Source organism: Pseudopodoces humilis, chromosome 6 (genome assembly GCF_049639895.1).
Source record: "Pseudopodoces humilis isolate 2021_Gansu_Grassland_sample_001 chromosome 6, ASM4963989v1, whole genome shotgun sequence".
NCBI lineage: Eukaryota > Metazoa > Chordata > Aves > Passeriformes > Paridae > Pseudopodoces > Pseudopodoces humilis.
The window spans coordinates 27,895,308-27,919,441 of NC_142205.1; the positions used below are offsets into that span (position 1 = coordinate 27,895,308).

Genomic DNA, 24,134 nt, shown 5'->3' on the forward strand with positions numbered 1-24,134 from the left:
CATTGCTTTGGGACCAATTTTTAAATCAGTAAGTGACCTAGAAATTTTCACTTACAGTTTTTTTCTTCAGTGTAAGCATTTTGTTGTCAAAGTTACAATATGTCATTTCTAAATATAAACTCAAAATAATGGTCATTACTTTTTGTTCATTATACCTTTTAACTGCAGCATAATGCTTTAATTCTGCAAAAATGTATCTGCCTATGCCCAAGTGCTTGATGTCCCCCCATGCAGGGCCCCTCATCTAAAAGAGGAAGACACCAGGTGGCAGCATACAGTGAAAAAATGTATTTTACATTTCTAACAGCACAATTAGTGATATTATAGCTGAACAAGTCATAAACTTTTTCTTCAGTTTATAGAAAATGATTATCAAACACAACCAGGTGGAGACAGTGTCGAAGACAGTGTCAGCAACTCTACAAAAGGCAGAAAACCTGTGGAAAAAACCAGTATATAAGCATGGTTGCTATAATCAAGTTGCAAGAAGAGAGAGAAATGTAAATGTACAACTTGACATCTTGGCAAGTCTCAGAAGCCTTCATGCACAGCACTTCAAAAGCAGGGTATTTTTCTAGATTACCAATATTTTGTTGAGATTTGTTGGGAAACAAGAGCAGATAACCTAATACATGTATTTCCTGGGTCATGCCGTACCTGTATAAAATTGCAAACCTCTCATTGCATTGTGAATTTACACTGTTCACTCAGGATCCGATATGAGGGAGAGAAAGAGTAGGGGAGAGAGAGAGAGAGACTGCCCCTGACCAAAGGTGACACCTGTCAAACTGTCAAAGATATCGTAACTGGATTCAGTGATTTTGCTTCAAATTGTAGGAGTTTAAAATGAGCTTGCTCATTGCAAAAAAACCCCGAAAAACCAAAAGTAACCACCACCAACCAACAAAACAACAAAAAAACCCCCTAAAAAACCAAAAAAACCCAACCCAAATAAAAAAGTTCACCTTTAAGATTTACAGTGTTTAAAAGACTCCACATAAAGTTTGAAAAACTGTCATTTCATTTGAGATAAAATAAATACGCTTAGGATTAACATAGGAAGAGATACTTAAAACAGATTCTTTTGGGGAACAAGACAGAGTCAAAGAAAATTTTTGAGAAGTTCTTATAACAAATACAACATAATCCTGCTGTTTTCTTATACATGATTGGCAAATGTACCTTTATGGTATTTTACTTTTTGTAGGGTAAAAGACCAACTTGTTAGAATTCAAATGAAATTGTGATTATATGAAGAGTTAATATAATTAATTCCCTTACCTTTTCCAAAATATTTTATTTTAAACATAGATATAAAAGACAATACTAAATTAATCAATTGATCAGGTTCTGAGAAGGCTTTTCTCATCTTGTATTCATAAAAATGATCACGTTTTAAAGAAATAATATTTGAATTAATGTTGCACAATAAGGGTCTTTCTCCCTAATGCTTACCAGATTAACTTTCAGTTTTGCCTGAACGAGTAAAATAAGAATTCAAGGAATACTATAATGGCAGCAAAATTCAGAATAGTTATATGAGGACTTTGATAAATAAGCAAATATAACATTAAATTAAGAAAAGTTATATGAGGACTTTAATAAATGAGCAAATATAACATAATAGTATATTTCAAAGACCAGAATCTATCATTATTTAAATTTAATAATTTAAAATTGCATGACCCACTGCTAAAGATTTGTCAGCACAAATGCACTGACGTATTCTGTATGTGTTTGCATACCTAAAGTTCTCTGAATTTACTATAATGCAGTAGGAAATGTAAACCTTTCAAACCCTTGAAATAATTTGAAAATTGTCATTAATATTTAATTTGAAATAAAGGTTTCCTTGTTCTTACAATATATTTTTTCTTCTTTCAAAATTTAAAAAGTGTAGTTAAGTATCAAGAAACTTGAGATCTTTCTTAATCTACAAATCTTAAAATTATTTTTCACAAAATGATTTGGCTTTCTTTAAAAAGCTCAGATTTTAAAGTATATGATTATGAATCAAAAGCACATTTGGATAAATTATTTAATGCATATAAATTGAAAGTTTGCAAATCTGTCATCTAGACAATACAAATTTTTTGTCCCAATCCAGTAACAAGATTTGTGAAAGTGGACTCCTGAGCTCATCCAAGCCTTCAGTGGTACCAGCAGCTATGCCTGAAGCCCATTCCAGTGCTCAGCCAGACTAGGTAATTTTATACTTGCAGGCATAACTGATGTCTTAAATCACTTTGAGAATTGAATGCATCTTAAATGAATCATTATAGCTAATCTGAAAAACAATCTGCTCCTAGGTACCAGCTATTCTGGTGATAATAGATTCCTGATTACCTTTGTACAGTGTGATTAAGGTTAACTTAGACCCTGTTGAAACAGGAGGAATAAGACTGCCAAGACAAGGAGTAGAAAATAATTACAGCTGTTTTTTTTCACCTGAACAGAAAATAAATAGGCTTCGCAGAAGAGATGTTCAAGGACAAATTTTTGGCCACAACTTTTAGGCCTTAGTTGCTGTCATCTTTAAGCAACCTTTTGTACAGAAGAAGCAAAAAAAAAAAAAAATAAAGAACAACGATAATTGATTCAAGTTTTGCTTAACTGGTTAGCTTTTAACTGGGCATTAGAGAAGGATCTTGCTTTTAGTTATTAAAACACATTTTAAGCACTATAGTCCCATATTTTTCCATAATAATAAAACCACATTTAAAAATAAATAATTTCTGGTCTTTATTGTTAAGAATATTTTAATTGTCCAGATGTAGAGCATTGGTTTGTAGAAAGCAATGACATGTAGAGTATTTACATTTCTTTCTTTCCAAATCCAGACAAGGCACTCCCTTTTTCCAGTGTTTCTCATGGCTGGGGCAAAAGGCTGTCGATTTCTTATTTTTTTAACCTGATTTCAACTCTCAAGTGATTAGTGCTAGCCAAGTGTACATCCTCAAGTGTTAATATAGAAAAATACTTGTCTATTTTGGAGACTGATTAATAAGCCCCCAGAACATAAAGATGTGCTAATTATAGAAGCATGAATATTTTCTTATTCTGTAAATGTAAGTAACATAAGGATGCCAAAACCATTTCTTACTATCCCATCCTGAATTATGTAGGAAATGCGTCTGTTCAGTCACATGAATCCTTATTTTCTCAAGGATTGTCCATATAAGCACCTTTCCAAACACGTCCAATTTGTGGCTCAAACACCCTATTGGTCACATGATGCTATTTCACCCTGACCACGAGATATAACAGTGGCATCCTAAATTTAGGATGGAGGTTATTCAGCTGTATGCTCCTCATAAGCCCAAAATACCAAGTACATCTGCATATCAAAGCCCTTCATGCTGCACCCTGCAGAACGGTAGAGAAACCTTTCCATAACGCTCTGTGGAGAATCCTGCTCTTCCTTGCCCTGCCTGTATTCAGTACGGAGCTCTCTGTGTGTGTGAGCATGCAGATGTGTGCTTAAACACAGGGACATGTCCTGTGCACAGGCATTCCACTGGCAAGAATGGGTTTGGCTATCCAGAAGTGAACCTTCATTAAATGTTAAAAAACTTGTGCATGAAAATATACACACATAACCTCGATTTTATTTAAAATAATATCTATTATTTATTTTCACAGAAAATTCCAAATGACACTGAATTTTAAATACAAATTTTGTTTAATATTTTATAAAATCTTCTCATGAAAATTTAAAATGTCCTGATTTCTATAATGATATATGATTTCTATAATTCTATATGAGTCATTTCCACTAGGACTATCAAACCATATGGATATCCCAACATATCGTGACACTGTTTGAAATAGTTTGGTTTAAATCTGTATAAAGCTGAATGAACATGAATGGACACGGTAAATCTGTACACAAATTTTCTACCTATGAGCTATATCCTGTGTAGTTAATATCTTTCACAAATTCCTTATCAGGAACCAGATCCAAACTCATGTCTCCCTGCCCTGCCTTGCTATTCCCACTACCCAGGTCTGCATATGATGTGGTGTTTAACTTTACAGTCTGATGCAGTCAACTGTTTGCTATAGTTTGTTTAAAAATACCACAAATCATTCCATAATATAACTAATCACCCTTCCACTCCTGTTTACATACTATTAATAAACACAACAAAAGAAGTTCTTGGAGACCAAGCACCTGGAGTCCTTGGAGATCTGCAGTTACTGACTACAAAATGGGAATAAAATCTTTGAGACTGTCCATTACCATTAAAAAGTGGCTCCCTGAGTTTCAAGTGCAGAATAATTTTATTCCTATAGCTAGTCTGACAAAAAAAATCCCCAAACAGAATCCAAATCAAAACTAGAAAAACAAAAGCAAACAAAAAAAATTCCCCAAATCCCCAAAACTAGTCTACCTTATAGACAGAACACCACATTGTGGATTTTCAGAGATCACTACATAGATTGCTGCAGGGTATGGGGAGTTGCAGAGTGTAAAACTTTAGAAGAGAATTGTGTATGCAGAAACTTTAATTTATAAAAACTTTCATTTATAAAAAATTATAAAATTATATAATAAAATGACACTTGCATATATGTTCAACATGATATAGTCATCACAGCGAAAGTCAAAAAATTACTTGCTGAAGCCGAATTAACACATAATATCTAACTCCCAGGAAGTGGTCCACACTTCTGCAAAGCCAGGTTTTAAGAGTTCCCCATATTAGTAGAGAATCCAAAATTTAAAAGGGATGTTTAATACCATAAAAAGTGAAAAGGTGGCTGTGTGCTTCTCAGGATCTGGTAAAATGGGAGATCACCTTCCAGCATAACATGCGTACTTATTTGAGAATTTGTGCTGCTATGTATGCAGTGACAGAGTACAGAGCTCTCTATTTGCTATAGTTATGCACTGATGATAAATTACAAGTGAATTTATTTTTGTACAAGTGAACAATCCCAAATGTAAATGTTTATTAGAACTTCTGTTAACCACAATCAAAGGCATTAGTTAACTTGCTATTATTGCAGTGCAGTAAATGACAGGTGGCCTCTATTTTACTTTTTATAGACTTGTTCTAAACATATATTTATTCTAACTACACTTTTTATTTTAATATTTTATGCCAGATTTTCTGCTGGTCTGGTAACCAGAAGCATTTCAACAAGTGAATAGATGGAGCAGGAGTTATTCTAAGACTTTTCAGCATAGGCAAGACTTAGAAGTCTAGATTTCTGTGCTTCTTGAGGCAGAGGAAACAATAAGTTCAAGAGGGAACAGATAGTATGTCAGGAGTTTCTAGGACATCCGAGCATGTCTGCACATGTTGGTGGCTGGAGTGTTATGAAGAAGAATTCTTCAAAAGATGGAAAACAGCAAAAGAAGGACCCATGCTTCTCATAGTTCTGTGTATCTATGAATGAACATAGCAGGAGGTTCCTTGCCATGTCTGAGCTCTCAGGCCAGCCCTTCCTCACCACCTAGCATGCACTGGACTGGCAGAAAAGTGCCTGCTTGCTCAGAGGCTCCCCTCTGACCCTAAGCATCTGGAACCACCTGACAAATTTTGCCTTAGAATGACATTCTCAGATCAGTAAGGTAGTAGATACCTTCAAGAGGACTAGGATAACTGGATTTGGACATCATAAATCAGCCACAATTTTCCTCTGGCAGCATCTTTCATGAGATTTAGGTAATGTCCTGAGTGATACCACTTCAGAAAAACTACTTTCCTAAATAGCATAGCTCCTTTAAATTATTTTCTCATATGAAACCTCAGCTTATTGTAATAATCAGCTGTTAATAATGTGTTTTTAAGTGTGAAACTTCTAGTATTTTTTGCCACTAAAATGGCCTTTTGAGACCACTTCCATTTTTTCCTCAGTGTCTCTCACGCTTTCTGTTGTACAATCCAAATAATGAATAGTATAATATTTTTATTTCACTTCCAATCTGGAATCACGAGAGAAGTTTAAAAAAATATAACCTTTGTACTCACCCCAGCCTTTGGTTTAGCTCCAGAGCTGGCTACTGAAGAGGGAGATGCTAGGTCAGGAGCATGGATATTAGAAGACAAGTTTGTTTGCGAGTGATTTACTGAAGCAATATCCGCTCCACTTTCAGAACCAGATTCAACATCCTGTAGAAAAATATTGCGAGTCTCTTTAGTAAATTTGAATATGAAATAAAACCATATTTCTGCTAAAAATTGGAAATATTTAGGCAAGCTCACTTAAAAACATATGCTTGCTGTTTTTTTTTTCAATGTGGTGATTTGCTTTAGCTGCTGTTCTGAAATTATAAATCACTACTAACATCAAAGCTATCATTCCCCTAAAGCATAGAATGCAAGGTAAGAAAAATCAGTTAAGGGCTGCAGAAGTTTGACATTTTTCTCTGATATTCAGTATTTCCTGTGTGCTCCCACCTTCTGCCTCTGCAGCACTGCAATCTAGAGAACATCTGTAAGCCATTACACAGATGAAATGACTTCACCATCCAGCAGTTTATACAATTCAGAGGTACGGTTCCTTAGTTTTTTTGAATCACTAGACACTTATCAGCCAAATACCATTTCTGGTTAAAAAGCCCTTACTTTTAATGACACTGATTACATTCCTCTTTCTGAGAATAAAAAGAAGATATACAGTATGTTTTATTGTTGAGGAAGTAAAAATTTAGCTCATGCTTGATTTACTGTATAGGGTGAGGGCAAGGGATTATACTGTTTGCAGATAAATTGTGACACATATCTGGCAAAGACCTGGCTATGTGCAGAACCAGCCATATACTTGTCAGGATTATTAGCTGAGGTGCAGCCTGCATAAATACAGCTATGCAAAAAAAAATCTCCTGAACTCTTAATCCCAGAAAACTCTGTGCAGCCTCAGTTTCTTAATGCCAGGTTCCTAGAATAGGTGAGATACGGGACAAAATCGTCTCAGGGGTTCTGCTCCTGAACTGAAAAGATACAGCACCCTGTGATTCATTAATTCCAGTTAAGTCTCTGGTCTGCCAAGCCAAAGCTGCCATTTAGACAGGTGCCTGCCTCTATGCCATGTATGCCAGTGTGTGGTGTTCTGAAAAGGGTTAGAAATTAGGGACAAAGCTGGACTCTAGGCAAGATCTTGTATTTGAATCAGATATTTCCTGCCAGTGCTGCAATGTGAAGCACTGGGAAATGCAGTAGAGCCATGGAGCATTCTCTGTAGCAGTCATATTTGACTACAGCTGCTCTCAGAAGTTTCTGGTTAGCAGAGCAACGCTGACACAGTGCAGAACCATGATCCCTTCTGCATTACCCAGGTTTTTACATCATACTCAAATGATTTCTTACCATAAAATAAATATGACCCTGAACTCACTACCTAGATATCTTGAAAACCAGATATTTTGATCTTCTGGTCCACAACAATCAAAGGTTCAAAAATTCCTAGGAAATCATTGTCCACAGATAGCATATATTCCATGTTTGATGTAAACTGTCTTTCTGCAGGGCTGCTTTGCAGCATGGGAACAGGTACCATGTCTGATTATCAGGCAGGGTTAATTATACACATTGCCTCCACTCCCTTTATTGCTGTAAGAAATTAGCTGAAGTGCTGGCATGGATTGGTGAGATATAGAGAACAGATGTTAACATTGTATTTCAGGTTTCCTGTGTCATCAGTGTTTAAGGAGCTACCGTGAGATCATTGATATTGAGTGGGAAAATGTATAATGATGAAAAGTGAAATTATGTGATTTCCTCTAAAAATGACACATTGTATAATTTTCAGCTGATCAAACCCAGTGAAATACAGCTTTTCTTACCTACAGACCGCTCACTTAGCAAGAATGAAGCCTGGCTTTCAAAGGAAAAGCTCCTTGTTATTTAAAAGAAAATATCACTAACCAAAACAAATTATATGAATGCTAGTCTAGAGATCTCGGGGCAGTGTTTCTCAGGTTTCTTGAATTGAAAAACAGCTGCAGCACATGTGGGTGAAATTAACAGGAAGCCTGCACAAAAATACATTGGATCAGCCATTTCATGTTCTTCAGAGTTACATGTGTAAACACTTAACAGAAAAAAAAAGAATGCATCAGTCATGTTTGTGAGCTGTCCCATCTCCTTTTGGGTTCCTCTCAGCAAAGAACAATCCTTTAAGTGAATAAAAAACCCCCTACATTCAATAATTCAAGTTCTGCCCAGGATCTTACTTTGAATGGCCAAGGACTTTTGGCCTTCCCCTAGCAGAAAAGTCTGTAGCTCAGACTTTCAGTTTTATGTCAAATGACACATACTCATGTTCCGAGACTGGTGTGACCCCGAGCCTGTGTTGACTGCATTTACAGAAGGTGATAATTAGAGATTCAGAAGTTTTCTGTATCCTGTTGATCTCCCTTTGTTTTATCTGGGAGTTCTTAAGCTCTCATTTATGAAAGGATGCCAAAAGGAAATAATGGATGCTTATATTATTGCCTTCAAAACATGTATATATACCAAAAGAAAATACAAGTGAAATTATTTGCAAAAACAACTTTAGTTCTAAATCAGGGAACCAAAAAAAGTGAGGACTGAAAGAAAAAGGTGAAGCAAAAAGGATTCTATTTGGAATAATTATAAAAAATTGACCAAACTGGCTTACAGGTATATGCCTCCTCTTGTATGTTGGGGTGCTGGATGGGGAAGAGCTTGCACTGAGAGCATTTTCAATATCCTGGTCAAGCTGGTCCAGTTTCATAATTAACAGCACCATTGAATCCAGTCGTGAGCGATCCCGATCTTCTGTTATTTCCTATGGAACAGAAAACATAACTGATAAATCTGAAACGGTATTAGTTGGAAAGAATAACCTTAAATTATGAAAGCACTGTTTCTTAATTTACCAGGAAAACACACTAAATAATAAGCAGAAATAATTAAAAAAAGAAAAATACTACTTTGTGTAACCATCTTACTGATGTATTAATACTGATGTATTCATATTTTATATTAATATTTAATATATATCCATTACAGCAATTAAACTTTTTAAAAGCACAATTGTTTGGAATAAATGCATCATTACCTGGATACACAATATTTTTAAACAGCTACAGTTTCTAAATACTCCTCAAAACATTCACCCCAAATTAATTAACTTGATTGTACAAGTACAAATGATGAAGGTTAACTTGTGATGGAAACAGGAGACAAGTTCAGAGAGGCCATTTTCCAGCTGAGGATAACCCCGACTTCTTTTCTTGGTGGAACTCTTTAGTCTAACTATGTTTTCTTGATTTGTAGCACAGATCTGTCTTGGTTGGAAATTTTTGATACACATGAGGTACATCAGGGTAATAGTGAACACAGATCATAGCTCCTCTGACTGGAAAGAGAGCAGGATGAGGGGGTATTCCCTTCACAGCCTCAAACAATTTATGCAGCTAATTTCCCTATATTCCCTAGATAAAGGAGGCAGAGAAGATCCTCCAAAGTGCAAAATCTTTGATTTGACAAACTAAATAATGCTCTCAAGGAGCTGTCCCTTTCCCTTATATATAGAGACTTAACACAAAAGTTATATAACTAGCCTGCCTCAAAATTCAGGGCTATGAGAACCCCTACCAGTTCCTGTATGGATTTTCATAATTTGAACTTAGAAAATACAAAGTTCCATTGTCTCCTTTGAAATAAACTTTTGTAAATCCTTCTCAAGAAATGGATGCAAAGATGTTACAATTGCATCATTGTGCCCAAGAAATAGGCAATATAAGTATCCAAATCAGCCTTTTATTTTATAGCAACTAAACTGTTTTTCAGGCTATACAGAGGCTTCTCTTGTTAGGATTTCATTAACAGGATTTTTGTAGACTGCTTCAAAGGTATTGCAAAACTTGAATTAAATGATTCCTGCTAGAATTAAAGGATATGTACAGATAAAATAGTCATATAAATAAATAAATACTCTACACGATCTTTAGATGAAGACAGATGTGTGGTTACTTAACCAAATCTTAGAGAAGTAGAATTACAAATCTGTCAGTCCATAGCAGAATTATTCACAATGTACAATGCAAAGGTTAAACACAGGGAAACTGTATATTTAATTTTGTATTACAACTTGATATTTTGCATTGTGTTTCTAAAAAAGCTGCTGAATTTAGATGGTCCTCTGATGAATCTGAACTGAGTTTAGAGTGATTGTGAGAGAACATCACCTCAAAATACCTTAGAAATCATCAAAATGGGCTAAGCTTCACTTTGTTTCAAATTGAAATCACAGTGTCCCAAATTGTCACTATTACCACTGCACAGATCTTCATTTTAACTGATGTTAAATTGATACCTGAGGTTCAAAAATGTCAGAACAGCAATTTAATCTAATCTGCATGGGTTCAGAGAGCCCAGTGGAGCAGCTGAGTGTCTGCTAACAGAACAGACATGACCTTCCTTGTGTCAGGGGCCAAGTTTGCCATGGTGAGCAAGACTGTCGCCAGTTTACACATCCAGAGGATGCCAGTGCTGTTACTAAACTAGCTTCCTACACAGTCCCCTCACTGTGTTTTTTATTTCTATTGGTTTTGCTTGGATATACACCACTGTAAAGGCTAATCAACCTAAAATTGACACTGGATTTAAAAATCAGAAATTCATTGCCATACCACAACAAAGGCAGTGGTGGTGGCTGGGCTGGTTTTTTTATTTTTTATGTTTGTTTTGTGGTTGGTTTTGGTTTTTGCCTTTTTCTCAGGCTAGAAAAATATGAGGCATTTCACTCAAAGACCAAAAAAATATCTGGAATTTTCCCCAAGCAAATTGTTTGATTAATCCTGCCAAAATAGTATAAACTTGCTTTGCATGCAGCAGATTGAGAATGTTGGAGAAGAATCTGCTGAAATGAAGAGGTGGCAAAATATTTCTCTAAGTGATACTCAGGCTTGACACAATGTGCTAGCATTGCAGGGAAATACTGCTTTCAGAAAACAATAATATTATCATTATGGAATTTAGCTATTCAGTTTAGAAGTCCTAACTTTGTGGCTCTGGCTGCTGTTCACATCAACATGAGAAATTTAACTTTTTAACTATAGTTTCTTCTTTTACAACTTACTAAATGCCTAGTATGCTGGGACACTGTCAATTTGTATACATGAAAGTCTGAGCATTATACAAAAAAATTAACACATAAAATAAAAAAGCTAACCTTGAGCTGGAAATTCATCACAAGGCAGAGAGCAAATATTATTATAAGATTAATTTATGTTTATACAGTTTTGCCTTGATAGTCTTCAATGAATTTTCAAGAGCATTATAACTTTCTCATCTTTTTTGTGTCTCCCTTTTGTGTATATTCTGAGATGGTATTACTGAAGTATGATACTGTCTATAGCCACAAGATATTAACAATTAATTTGTTTTCTTTTGAAAACACAGTATTTCCTTTGCTTACAGTCTTTCACATTATTTCCCACTGATAGGTATTTACCTTCCTGATTAGAATGCAAAAATATAAATCACATTTATAGAATTATCCAGAAATCCTATCTTTACCATTATGAAGTCAAAACATGGGCATTAGAAGGTATCTGGTCAAAGAAAACCCTTACAACCTTAATTTCTGTCTTAAGGCATTTACGTAGGGCAACTCAGGCATGCATCACAAATATAAACAGTAGGTCAAACTTGAGATATTATTTGTCTGGAGATTTTATTTTTAACATGTCTCCACACAAGGAGGAAATAGTTTAGGTCATGAACTGGAAAAAACAAGATCTTTTTTAATTTGTATCCTCACTGGTGTGATAAAGAAGCTAGTTAAATTTGAATATATCCATATGTTTAGAACAGTAAACATTGTAACTCTTCCTAGAATGAAGGATGCTTGAATTACGCCTAAATTATAAAACCCCAAATGTTTCTACAAGGAAAACAGCCTACAAGTCTTGTTGCTATCGTCAGCAAACAATGCTAATAGGAGGAAAACATCTTTTGAGAACATGCCTGCAAGTGAAATTTAGCCAGTTTTTTAGTCACTTTTGTGAATTTGGATCTCATATTATTATTGATAAGAATAACGCTACATTTTTTTCCACTTTGTACTCACTTGTCTTCAAGTGCTTGTATGTCTTTTTACTACTGAGTTTCCCTGTGCAACGTGCAAGAAGACTCGGCAATTTCTGAATATAATATTCTCTGTACATAATGTTATAATTTTTATTTTGAACACTTGATGGATAAAAAACCCTTTATGAAGACAGCATTAATCAGAGTATCTCTAGAAAGAACATACCTCCTCCTTTCTATTTATGATTTCAATAATTTCATACCCATATTAACAATACATTAAAATTACTTTAACCAACTCAAACAGAAGAAAGCAATTAAAGAGTATGACCCTAAATTTGGATTTAATACATCCATTCTGTTTTATCCAGGCACAGCAAACTGGAACTGGATGCATTTCACTTCCTTACTTTCTTAAGTAAGGAACCCTGTATTTTTCCAAGTGTGTTTTTGCCTTTCACCTCTAGCCACTGCTTTACACCACCTAGAGAGTCCCTGCTGCAGTCCCTTTTCCCACATATCTCTCTTGGCTGAGCAGAGCTGAAGCAAAGGGTACATTTTGAGAAAGAAGGGTGTAGACTATTAAGCATAAAATGTATTTTAATTTTCATAGCAAAAATTTTGTACAGAAAATATTGGTGCTCAAAACTGAGTTTGAGCTCTCTCTTAATACCCTCAGGGGCATTGAGTCACTCCCCCCTTCCCTTTGAAAGCATCTGCTGATTCCAGATTGAGCAGACCCTCTCAGTGCAGTCCCCTGTGGTTAAGGAGGGGAGAGAATATCTCACTCTAAGCATCCCCTTTCTAGGGCACCACCTCCTTCCTGACACTCTTGTGTCAAGTTGCTCATAATTGCTTTGAAAAGGAAAACTTGGATTTTAGAGGCAGGATTTTTACACAATTGACAAGGCGAGCTGGAGAGCCCACAAAAGAAAGGGATCATTTATGGAAAGAGCTGGCTCCATTTTGCCTGGTATTCTTGATCTGCATCCAGCTGGACCAAGTTAAAATCATATATTAATGCTATATATTTCAGATGGCATTAAAGTACTCATTCTTGTCTTTTCTTGCTAAAAATACCCCTTTTGAAAGAAGAGAATTTTATTGTATATCACTGATTTACTACTATAAAGGTTTTCATGGTAAGAAACGAATGAAGAATGCAAAATATGCAGTTTTGAAATTGGTCTGATGATTTTTTACTAGCAGATATGCAAAAAAGTTGTAAATTTTATCCTTTTACATTGGACTGTAGAATCCACAAACTTTGAAAAATACCTAAGAATTTTATCTTTCTCTAAAATTTAGGCTATAGTGTACCATACATCTGCCCATGACAGGAGTTATGGACCTAAAGGACCTTACAGGTCCCTTCCAACACAATCCATTCTATGATTCTATGACTACAGTCCTATCCATTACGGGAGGGATTGCTGGCAGAGAACATTAAAACACAAAGTGAAGCATTCTGTTCCTTTTTGACATAAGACACAAGGCCTAGATACCAGAAAAAATCACAGTACTATTATAAATCATATTTGAACTAATATATAGAGCAGACTGAAAAGCAACAATGTAGGCCTGCTCTGGTGTACATCCCACAGGTGAGGAGACATGCTCATATATTCATGCAGCTATTCATCTACTAATTCACACTTGCTGTTGACAGAATAGCTTTTCTTCTTTTTCCTTACAAGAACTTTAGATCACTGACCAGTTTATCCAAATATAAAGTGTTCAATTGCACTAGCATACACGTGCTTTTTAACTTCTGTTAAACACACAAATAAGTTATGTTTGTAAAAGTGAAGTCTTCAGAGGACCTTGATTTCTATGTAATGTCTTAATTGTGATTTTCACTACCTCAGAGAAATGTAAAATCCACAAAATTGCATATATTTTTTCACAAAATGTAAAAAAAAATTTCAATATCCTCAGAGAAATATAAAAAACACAACTATATTAGAAAACCAATCTCTGAATAACATGTTGTCTTAACAAAACCAGTGCCTTTTCTACTTCTAAGCAAAACATATGTCTCTTTCTGTAGAGCAGAGTGCTTGCAGGTACAGTGCTGCACTCTTGGGAAAAGAATAAAATGTGCTGAAAAATGACAGAGAACACAAAATCCAAATATACCCAACAAGGAGGTTGCAGCACTAGAACTGAGGTGCAGCGTCTCAATTTGCCTAACTTTTCCTAAGGTCTTTCAAACTCATGCTCTTCACAGATAGATTTTCTTGAACTTAAACTGATTTCTACTGCAAAACTTGACATTTTTCACGTTCAAAGCTAATTTAATCCAAACAAAAGCTTCCCTTTGTAGTAATTTCCTTTCTACAACTGTTTTGTTTTTTAGCTAAACACATACTCAACCCATAGACCATTTAGTATTTTTAGGGTTTTATTTTGCGTTCTAGTTTTCCATGTTTCATGTCAGCTGAGTAAACTGTCTATCAGAGATGTTGTTTTAATAACGAGATTTAGCAATTCACTATTGATGAAATGGAAAATCACTCAAAAACCTTGGTACAAAACAATCTGAGGAATCATTGTTGCACAGCTGTGTTAACTTCTGAAGTAGTTGTTCTTGAAACAGAACAGCTCTGTATTAAACAAAGTCAATAAGGATCACTTTCTAGCTAATGCTCTATTACCATGGGCAGCTATTAATGGAAAACATAGAATTCTCACACTCCCATTACTACACTAGAATTATACCAATTTTCCCTGTAATATTAATGCAAATAAGTGGTGGCACTAGTTCCAAAACTTAGAGAAGCAAAACCATATGTAAAATTAACCAACTCAAAATGGTACATCTTGTCTAATGTAGAAGATAATTATCCTATACTTTCACTACAATTTCATAAATGATGTATGAAATTCTGCTCTCTGTCTTTGGAGTTACACTTGATTACAGTAGCCAGTCTGATGACATCCAGCTCCCAGCAGGCATTCTTGACTTAGCATCATATCAGGATTATGACTACAGAAATTTGCCAAAATAAAATTCCATAGAGACACAGAACACAATATGAATGTAATTTCTGTTCACTGGCTGGAAAAAGGTATCTTTGAACGTAATGCAATCAATCATGCTCTTTCCAGCATAAACAAATTCAGTTACTTTTGAGCTTTTTTCTTCTTGATATTTTCTAAATTAGCATTGTAATTATTCTAAAATCACCTTTTATGGCAATACTTTAATGATTATGACTTACAAACTAAGCAAAAAACATATCTTTACCTTTATTGGACCCTATTTCTGTTTGCAATGAATGGAAAGACTTCTGCTTTGTGGAGAATATTATGACAGTAATCTGAACACTAATTATCAGACTGGAAAAATACTGTGACTAAATAGAAATGTGATGAGAATGTGAGTGATAGATAACTGATATTACATTTTTTATATTATTGAAAAAGTACCTCAGACATAGAAATTTTGTGCAAAAATCAACAAGAGAATACTTCAGTGATCTTGTTTCTTTTCTATTATACTATAAATCAAAGACTGAAACAAGGAAAAACAGAGACCATTCTATTAATAAGCAATTAAATCAGTATCAGTGGCATGAAACTTAGCTTTGATATGTGTATGTTGGCATGCATTTTACAAATACACCAATAAGTAAATTGATTTGTGTACTTACACTTTATATGTCTATAATTTAGTGCATTTCAAACATGGAAGTGAGGAATTGTTCACAAATGGAAAGAAAACCAAATAGTTTCTGTTTTGCAATGCACTGAATACAGTGCAAAGGGAATGGAAGAAGAAGAATTAATATAAAACCTTGTTTGTCCTACAGTTTACCAGTGAAAACATAGAATCTAGGAAATGCTTGATATCTATTTAAATTCAATCAATCAATATCAATCCGATACAGGTCGTGCTTCTACGGTTGCTTTAATTTTCCCCAAGTTCCTGTTCTCTTATCTATTTTCCCAGGCTACCCCTCAGTTCTTCTTGTACCAGTACTGGTTTCCAGAAAGCTCCAGAAAGCCATTGGGGGTTCAGCTGAACACAGTCCCTGGGAAAGAGGTAGTGCCTATCAAGGTCTTCTGTGCAACCCTACAAAAGTCAGTGCTGGCCAAGGAAGACTAAAAAAACAGGACAAAAAGCTGCCCTGAATTTTATTTTTTCTTCTTTTTCAAAAGCTTGGGATTTAATTGCAAAGTACAAACTGATCACTTAACTGTAACCTTGCTTTTTTTGCTAGTGAGGTTAAGCTGATTTTACAGATATTGTAGGGTCTTGACATCTTCTGCAATGTTTTCTTCAGTGTACCAATACAAAGAACTTAGGGACTGTGTACATTAGTATTTGCTGAGGGTCTCAAAGAGAGGTGTACTCTTCAAAAACAGCAGAAAACTACTGTCCTCTGCCTCTTAATTGACCCATTTATCCTTTAGCTTTGGGAACCTATGCAGCTGAAGAAATGCCAGAAATATTCTTTTATGTCAGAAGTTTGTAAGAGAACATGATAGCATGAGAAAAACCCTTGCTAATTTTTTATATTCAGAGGAAGAAGTTTAAATGCTTTGTTTTCTTGGGAAAGAGCTCAATCTTTCCCATGTGAAAACTGGATTGTCCCAGTGACAATCACCTTCTTACTAAATTACTTCTGCACAGTGAGATTTAAACTAAGGTTACTTTTGTATCACAATTCACTGCACACTGATATTTATGAGAGCTGTAATTGCCTGCTGAGGAAGTGGTAGCAGAACTCTTGATCTTGAATGGTGATAAAATTTTTGTTTGTGAATAAGACATTCAGGTTTGGGTTAATGCCCAATAAACTTCAATGTTCAGAACTTGCCTCAATGAAAGTGTTTCAACAAAAGGGTTATAAAATTAGGTGTTCATATCAGACTTAGTTTAACTGCATGGAATATTAGTCACAAGCAAAACAAGCCCCTCAAACTGGGATTGGGATCAAACATGTTGGGAGTGGAAATGTTGATCAAGGAAAATTTTTTTCAGCCATATTTAGAAAGATTCTAGATAGCTCAAAAAGAAAATTATCAAAAAACACGTTTGCTCTTTCACTTTGAATTCTTAGCAAATAATAATGAATGGCAATTAGAGGTTTTGAGAAAATAGAGAATCAATGGAAGCTGGATCACCCTTTATATGTCACACACCATATTTTACAGCTGTTTCCTCAAATAAATAACCAAGATGCTGTAGTCACGCAAGCTCTTCTAAAACTCTGCAACAATTACTGCACCATCTCTGCAGAGATTCTTCTGAAGAGCTGATAATGCTCCAAATTTGGTAAAAAAATACTAAAACTCCCTTGTTTACCTCAGACACCCCTCAATAGCATCTGTCTTCTGTACATTGTTGTCTGAAATTCATCAAAGCTAAGTTGACCATGTGGTAAGTGGTTGACTGGAATTTTGGAGAAGTCTGTGGTTCAGACAAGGAATTCTGCTTTTCTTTATAATATATTCAGCTATTTCATGTATGCCTTTGAAATATGTTTATGCACACTGGAATTATTCTAGCTATTAAATGTGACTTAAGGGGACAGATCTGTGCACAGTGCCCCTCATTGAGGGCTTGCTCAGACACACACACTGGCCTGTAGACCAGCCTTTAGGGTTTGTTCTCCATTCACATCAAAGCACAGAACCCCTGTAACACAGAACCAAAAGACAAAGCTAGTCTGAAAGCCTCATTCTTCTGCAACTACCTTCTTGAATCCTTGAATTCATTCTCCCCTAAAAGTGTGTGGCTTATGTTTCTGCCATTTACTTTAAATACTCATTTTCCTTTTTCATTTCTATCTTAATCCTTAGGAGGCCCAAAGTTGCACCACATAATTGCTACTTAAGCAATTTTTCTATAGACATTTAACACAAATACATTTTGTGTGATTGTTTTTAACATTCACTGTTTCTTTCAGCAGTAAGTCCAGCTTCTCAAGACTAGTGACAATTTTAATCTGAAATCATCAGCATTTACTGCTACAATTTATTACACAATAATAAATATTACACATTTAGATACTCTGTTGATGAGCTAACAACAGAAAGTCATAGAATCATAAAATATACAACTGGAAGTGATCTTGAAATGTCATATCATCTGTCTCACAATGACAAGGCTGTCATACTTGATGTATAGCTCTCCAACTCTACTTACAAACTACCAAAACTGCCCCAAGCAAAAAAGGTCTCATTCCAGTGTTACCCTCCTTAGTACTAGAAATTTAATTCTAACATGGAATCACAATCTTTCTCTAGCTTGAACTTATTAATTCTTATTTTTACCAATTTTTGATCTGCATGGCAGACTTTATTTCTCTTTGGAAATGATACTGTGTTCCCTCCATCCCCATATTCAGGTGCATTCCTTTCCCTCCACAATGCAAGTGCAAGGACTTTCTTCCATCTCTAACCATTCTCATATCAATTCTTTAATCTCTCTTGGACTCTTCCTGAAGACAAACTTGCAAAACTCTCTGCCTTCACTGCAGGTGAAGCTGATGTAAAAAGCACATCTCTAAGAATGGAAAAGCACACTATTCTCAGGGATTTTTTTCTGTTGTGACAGCAAATAGATGTCAATTGAAGCCATTTCACCTCCCAGGATTTGTGAGGTCAAAACTGCTGGCAGCTGACTGAGACATGCAGGTAGCAACAAGCAGGTGAGCTGAATGATCGATTGCCAGGAACGACTCTGGTATAGCCAAACTTGGAGAGAAGTTCTGCAGGCTTCATCCTTGGAGGCTTTCAAGACCCAACTGGATAAAGTCCTGAAAAACCTAGTCTGATCTCAAATCTATTCAATAGATTCCTCCTGAGGTCTCTTCCAATCATTTACTAGGGCTATCTTTAATTTTTCCATTGCTGGATGGAAATTAATTAGTATCTACAAAATTTACTGATGAAATCAGGTTTGGTAGAAAGTATTATAACTGAATGCAGCTAAGCATTTTGCTCAGTGATTTACCACTTTACTGTACTCCACTTTGTGTATGTACTGCTGTTGGATAGGTACTGCAGGTTGCCTTCACACATAGAGTGTACTTGCCAGTCATACCCTGGAGCCATACCTTCCAGCAAATGAATTATACTGCTTTGTATGATAAATAATCTTCTTTGGAAGATAAGAAAAATACCTTCAAAACCTAATAGTATGGTATAATTGTTTTAAAAGCACCTGTAATTTATTGCAACTAAAGTGAAAATTGAGCACCAACAGCTTTCCATGGGAGCCATTATCACATTGTTATTTTCTTTCACAACAAAGTTCAGACACGATCAGTATTGTGTGACATATACAAGAACTGTTTGATGATTTTCACTTTCTCTATCAGCAGTAATCAAAATATATGACTCCAAATTGTATGCATCAGCATTAGAAGGAAAACTCAGGTTTTCTTACTATAAAATCTGAAAATATCTCACATGGACATACTGAGGTGAGGAAAAAAATATTAAAGGAAAAAAAGAAATACATAAGTAATACCAATGTGACAGATTATTGTGCATCATACCTAAACTCTTAACCTTTATCTAAAAAACATAAGAGGTGTTTACACTGTCAATCAAGACAGTAATAAGGAGTAACTGAGCAGTAAATGACAGCCTGAGCTGAAACCTGAGCCCCTACCCCCAGGGAGATGCTAACTAGCGATGCCCTAGCTGGACTTGAGTTCAGCTGAAACTTGGTTGTGTCCACAGCATTTTCCCTTTTCTTCTTGTCCCTGGAAGTTTCAACCAGGCTGCAGCAGGGAATGACATCAGTGCTCAGCTCTGACAGCCTGAAGGAAGGAAAAGCATTGTGCCCTGCTCTGGACCCAGCTGGGAGGTGAGTTCTTGCCTCCCAGCTCAGCCTACAGCACCTCTATGCACCTGCACACCTCTCCTCTGTTTTGGGCAGCTGATGACTGACAGCTTCCTTTCACATCTGCTGTCTCCAGGAGCAGAGCAGCAGGAGCGCCTGCAGCTCAGGAAGGACAAGCTGCTCAAATTGGGTTCAGTGGGTCAGCCTGTGTCAGTGTGTCTGTCCACAAAGGATGCAGCACTCTGTGATTAGGAGCTGTGCAGTTTGAATGGGAGCTGAGGTTAGGTGCAAGTTCTAGTTTCGACTAACACCCAACATATTTATATTGTAAATATGCCCGCAGCGCTGCAGGCCATACACACACACACCATTACTTATACAGGCATATAAAAGATGGGAAAATAAATTCAGAAGTCAATGTTATTTCCAAGTGTGACTTTACCAAGTCAAATAGGAGTTTTGAGTTCAAGAGTTATCACAAAGAGGCAGTAGAATACAAAAGATAACCATATTTGGGCCAGGATTAAATCACATATTTTAACTAGTGTTCAACAAACTTGGATTCAATTCCAAACTCTTTTCCAAAATACTCGTTGGGATAAACACAATTTTGTAAGGCCTGATAGAAAGTAGCATTCAAGACAGGAAGACGAAAAAGAATATAAAATTCATAATTTTGGGCTTTCTGTTATTTTTTACAAGTCATCTGAAGTTTTCTGTGATCAATGCAAGGTTCAGATAAAAACATCAAAGGAGGGTTGTTTTAAAAATAGTGAACATTACCATTTTGAGTAGGTGTCCAAGAAGACTGTTAGCTTGAATATATAGCAGGGGGAATTTACTCTTCTGGATTTAATTGTATCTGTCTGGGAAACTCAGCATGGTGTGATTGCCATGTCTTACTGGCATGAAAGCCATATGAACAGTTCAACTCAAGAGAAGTAAATAAAAACACATTTTTTTTCAAACATTTTCAGAAATTCTAGCTGGTCCATAGCATAATCCACCCATGTTTCAGGCCAGTAGGAAAAAAATCTTAATCATCCCCTACTGAAATGAGCCCACCTGACTAAACAAATCCTTAATGATTCACATGGTCTGGCAGAAGGGACAGTTGGGCTAGGAGTAAAACAGATTGCAAAAGCACTAAGACTAATAGGCAATGATCACAAATTGTGGCTTTCTAATTCAACTTTCTTACCCTCAAGTGAATTCTACAACAGTGTTCTCCTTTTTAAGGAAGAGATCCCAAATGTAACGAGAATTTCACAGTGAACTTCCCTTTCAGGTCCTCACTTTGAAATACAAAAGAATGTTTTTGCAAAATAAATGTTTCTCATTAAGCATATTACTATCAAAGTCTCAAAATTTTGATAGCATGGTTTTTCAAGAATGCTGAAAGAAAATCCTTTTTCTAAGTCTATTTTGACTTTGCCTCATTGACTCTTTGAGTTATATGCTCTAGGAAAACTCTGTATTGTGTCATTTAGAGTATTACTGACATTCGTGGTTTATTAATCATTTAATGATTTAATTGCAGAAAGATTTAAGTAGAAAAATTGGGTGGTTCAGAGAAGAGCTGCCAGTTCTCAAAGGCAACCACAGGATTCAGGGAAACACGGAGGCTGAGAGGGACAGGTTGGTCAGGGCTGTCCATAGATGAGTCAGCTGGACTGGGTGTAAACTGGGCACTGTGGGCACAGGAGGAAAACTCTTGCCAGGTCCAGTGTGCAAGAGGGACCTACAGTCAGTCGTATCTCTTGTGCTCTGAAATTAGTGTCTGATTTAAACCTCAGATGATTAAAAACTGAGTGGAAAATCAGTGAGTAAAGCAGTAAAAGGTAAATGATCAGTTAGCTCAGTGACCAGCATATTTAATGAAAAAAACTTAGGTCTCTGCAGTATTACTTCCATTTCAAACAGTGCAAAAAGTTACTGTATCTGTACAGTAAAAAAATCTGTGACTACAAAAAGATGGCACAGATTATAGTAGATGTTAGAACTGATCTAAGTAAAGGATGCAAAACATTCTCTCTACTATATATGAGCATCATGGGAAGGCCCCTACCAGCTATTTGAGATCCAGATATCAACTTCCAAGGATTCATAATGTTATAGTTTTGGATGTTTAGTGAGCCTATATGGTGTTACCATTAAATAAAAACGATGGCACTCTAGAAAAACCAATGCATATAGAGACTGGTGCAAAGTAAAAGTGGTGAAACTATTGTAATCCTTAGCGGTAATAATTATTATTAATAATTAGGGCTTAGCAGTAATACTAAGGACTATGTTCCCTGGCTCTTAATTATTTAAGTCAAGAGAATGATACTCTAATTGATTTTATAAGATTAAAGTGTAAGAAACTGCAGAAGATAAGAATGGTCAAATTTTTTTGCTGTAATTATGACGTGAGATTTATAAGTCCAGCAGTCAACCTGGTGTGATTTTCACAAATCCTCAGCTTTTGTTTGGATGGCATTTTCAGTTGTTCAACCTTCCAGTTAACAGAATAAAATGATGACTGAAATAATAATCACTGAAATCCATGAGACTAGTCTCTGAATGTGATCTGGTGAATTAAATTCAGGCGGATGGAATCAAGGTACTGACAATGGAGGCACCATCATGATCAGATGCATACAACAGTTATTTGTAGAACTGATTCAGTGAGTGCTGGTAAACTGAATATTAAAGAATAATGAAGAATTAGCATGGGATAGGAAGAAGCCTGTAGGCATTAGTTTCCTATCGGCATCCTATCCAGCTTGAGTGGATTGCAGTAAAGTACATTTTAAATATTTTAAATTTTATACTCATTTATCCATAAATGTTAAAACCTGGATAATATTTTGAATTTATAATTATATTTGCATGAAAATGTCTGATCATTCTGTTTCTCAGTATCTCAACATACACAAGTACATGCCATTTAAACTGTTAAGCTTTTTTTAAAATCAAACAAAAAAAAAGTTCACACACTTTTATTTCAGCTGGATTTTTCCAGGTGACTCATTCCCTTTTGAAGTTATGCAATAGACAGCCTAGAGTATATGGTCTGTTTCCATGTACAGAAAAGAAGACGTGATGCTGTAACAATAGCATGTCCTCACCAAAAGTTATAAATCCACCACAGAATGGAGCATACACATTTGTTTAAAAATATACCCTAAATGGAAGCAGTTATATAATTTTTTAACTTTATTTTCCTTTATCATAAAGTAATGTTTTGTTGATAACAAGCTGAAATGCCCCTCTTAATTTTAGACTCAATCTGTTACTTTTCTGGGTTAAAATCTGACTAAGTTTACTACGATTTACACCTCAGAAAAATGAATATTAGAAGATTCCCTGTACAACATAGTGACCCTTGGTAATGGGATATTTCTTGAACAGATTTTTTTTTTTTCCCCAAACATTTATGTGCATATATCTCATACTTGGTACTTAAAAGTGCAAAAGTAACACTGTATATTTTTGTGAAAAGAATATCTGCTGGTCAGATCTTTGAAAATTGCTTAAGTCAGCAGACCGATACTTTTTCTATACCTATTATTTCTATGTATGTCCATAAGGTAAACAATAGCCATCATCTCCAGTAAATGTGCTGAGGAATTAAAGGAATGGATACATTCTTGATTGAAACTTACTTATTTAAATATAATACTTCTTTACTGTGTGATTAAACACTAACATTACTATTTTAATACTTCCCTTATATTCCCCTTTATACAATACCCATAGAGCTGTTATGGTTATTTACCTTTCACAAAGCTAGAAATAACTAAATATTTACTACACTTCCAAAAAAAAAACTTTTTAGATGTGAGGTTTCCTAATATTAAAAGAAATAAGTACTATCACTATATTTTGTGACAAAAACATAAAACATCTTTAAAGGTCAGCATAGCTTTTGCATGAAATATGTCTGCAGAGAAAAAAAATTTGCTTGAGAAGGAGAATGAGACTTTGAGAATAGTTAACTACAGAACAGCTGGCACAGATTAGCCTATGTCCTCATACAATCAAAATGTTTCTATTAGAGAACTTGAGATAACCAGCTTGAGAGTGTTTAAGTATACTCCAATATTTTTTTTTCTGAATTTAATCAAGCATTATCTCATGAGGTATGACTGCATTATCCCAGTGGAATTAAAGAATTACCAACCCAACATTGTTGTATATATATATATTTAATATCAGGTATATGCCAACTTTTACTGCCTTAACACATCATGACAAAATCAGCTCAGGGGAAGAAGGAAATGCATGAAAACTCTGACTACTGATTCACTTGTGAGGCCAAAAGAGTGAAA

General features: G+C 35.4%; 1 protein-coding gene across 3 annotated transcripts in view; it reads right to left on the reverse strand.

The window, feature by feature from the left end:
• Positions 1–24,134, reverse strand: part of DLC1 (DLC1 Rho GTPase activating protein) — a 212,295-nt gene that overhangs the window by 155,734 nt on the left and 32,427 nt on the right. For all 3 annotated transcript variants that reach the window (XM_014261642.2, XM_005517699.3, XM_088056210.1), the window contains 2 exons: positions 8,614–8,763; positions 5,982–6,122 (listed from right to left, as the gene is read on the reverse strand). In XM_014261642.2, coding sequence (XP_014117117.2) covers positions 5,982–6,122; positions 8,614–8,763 — 291 coding nt within the window. The remainder of the gene's footprint in view (positions 1–5,981; positions 6,123–8,613; positions 8,764–24,134) is intronic.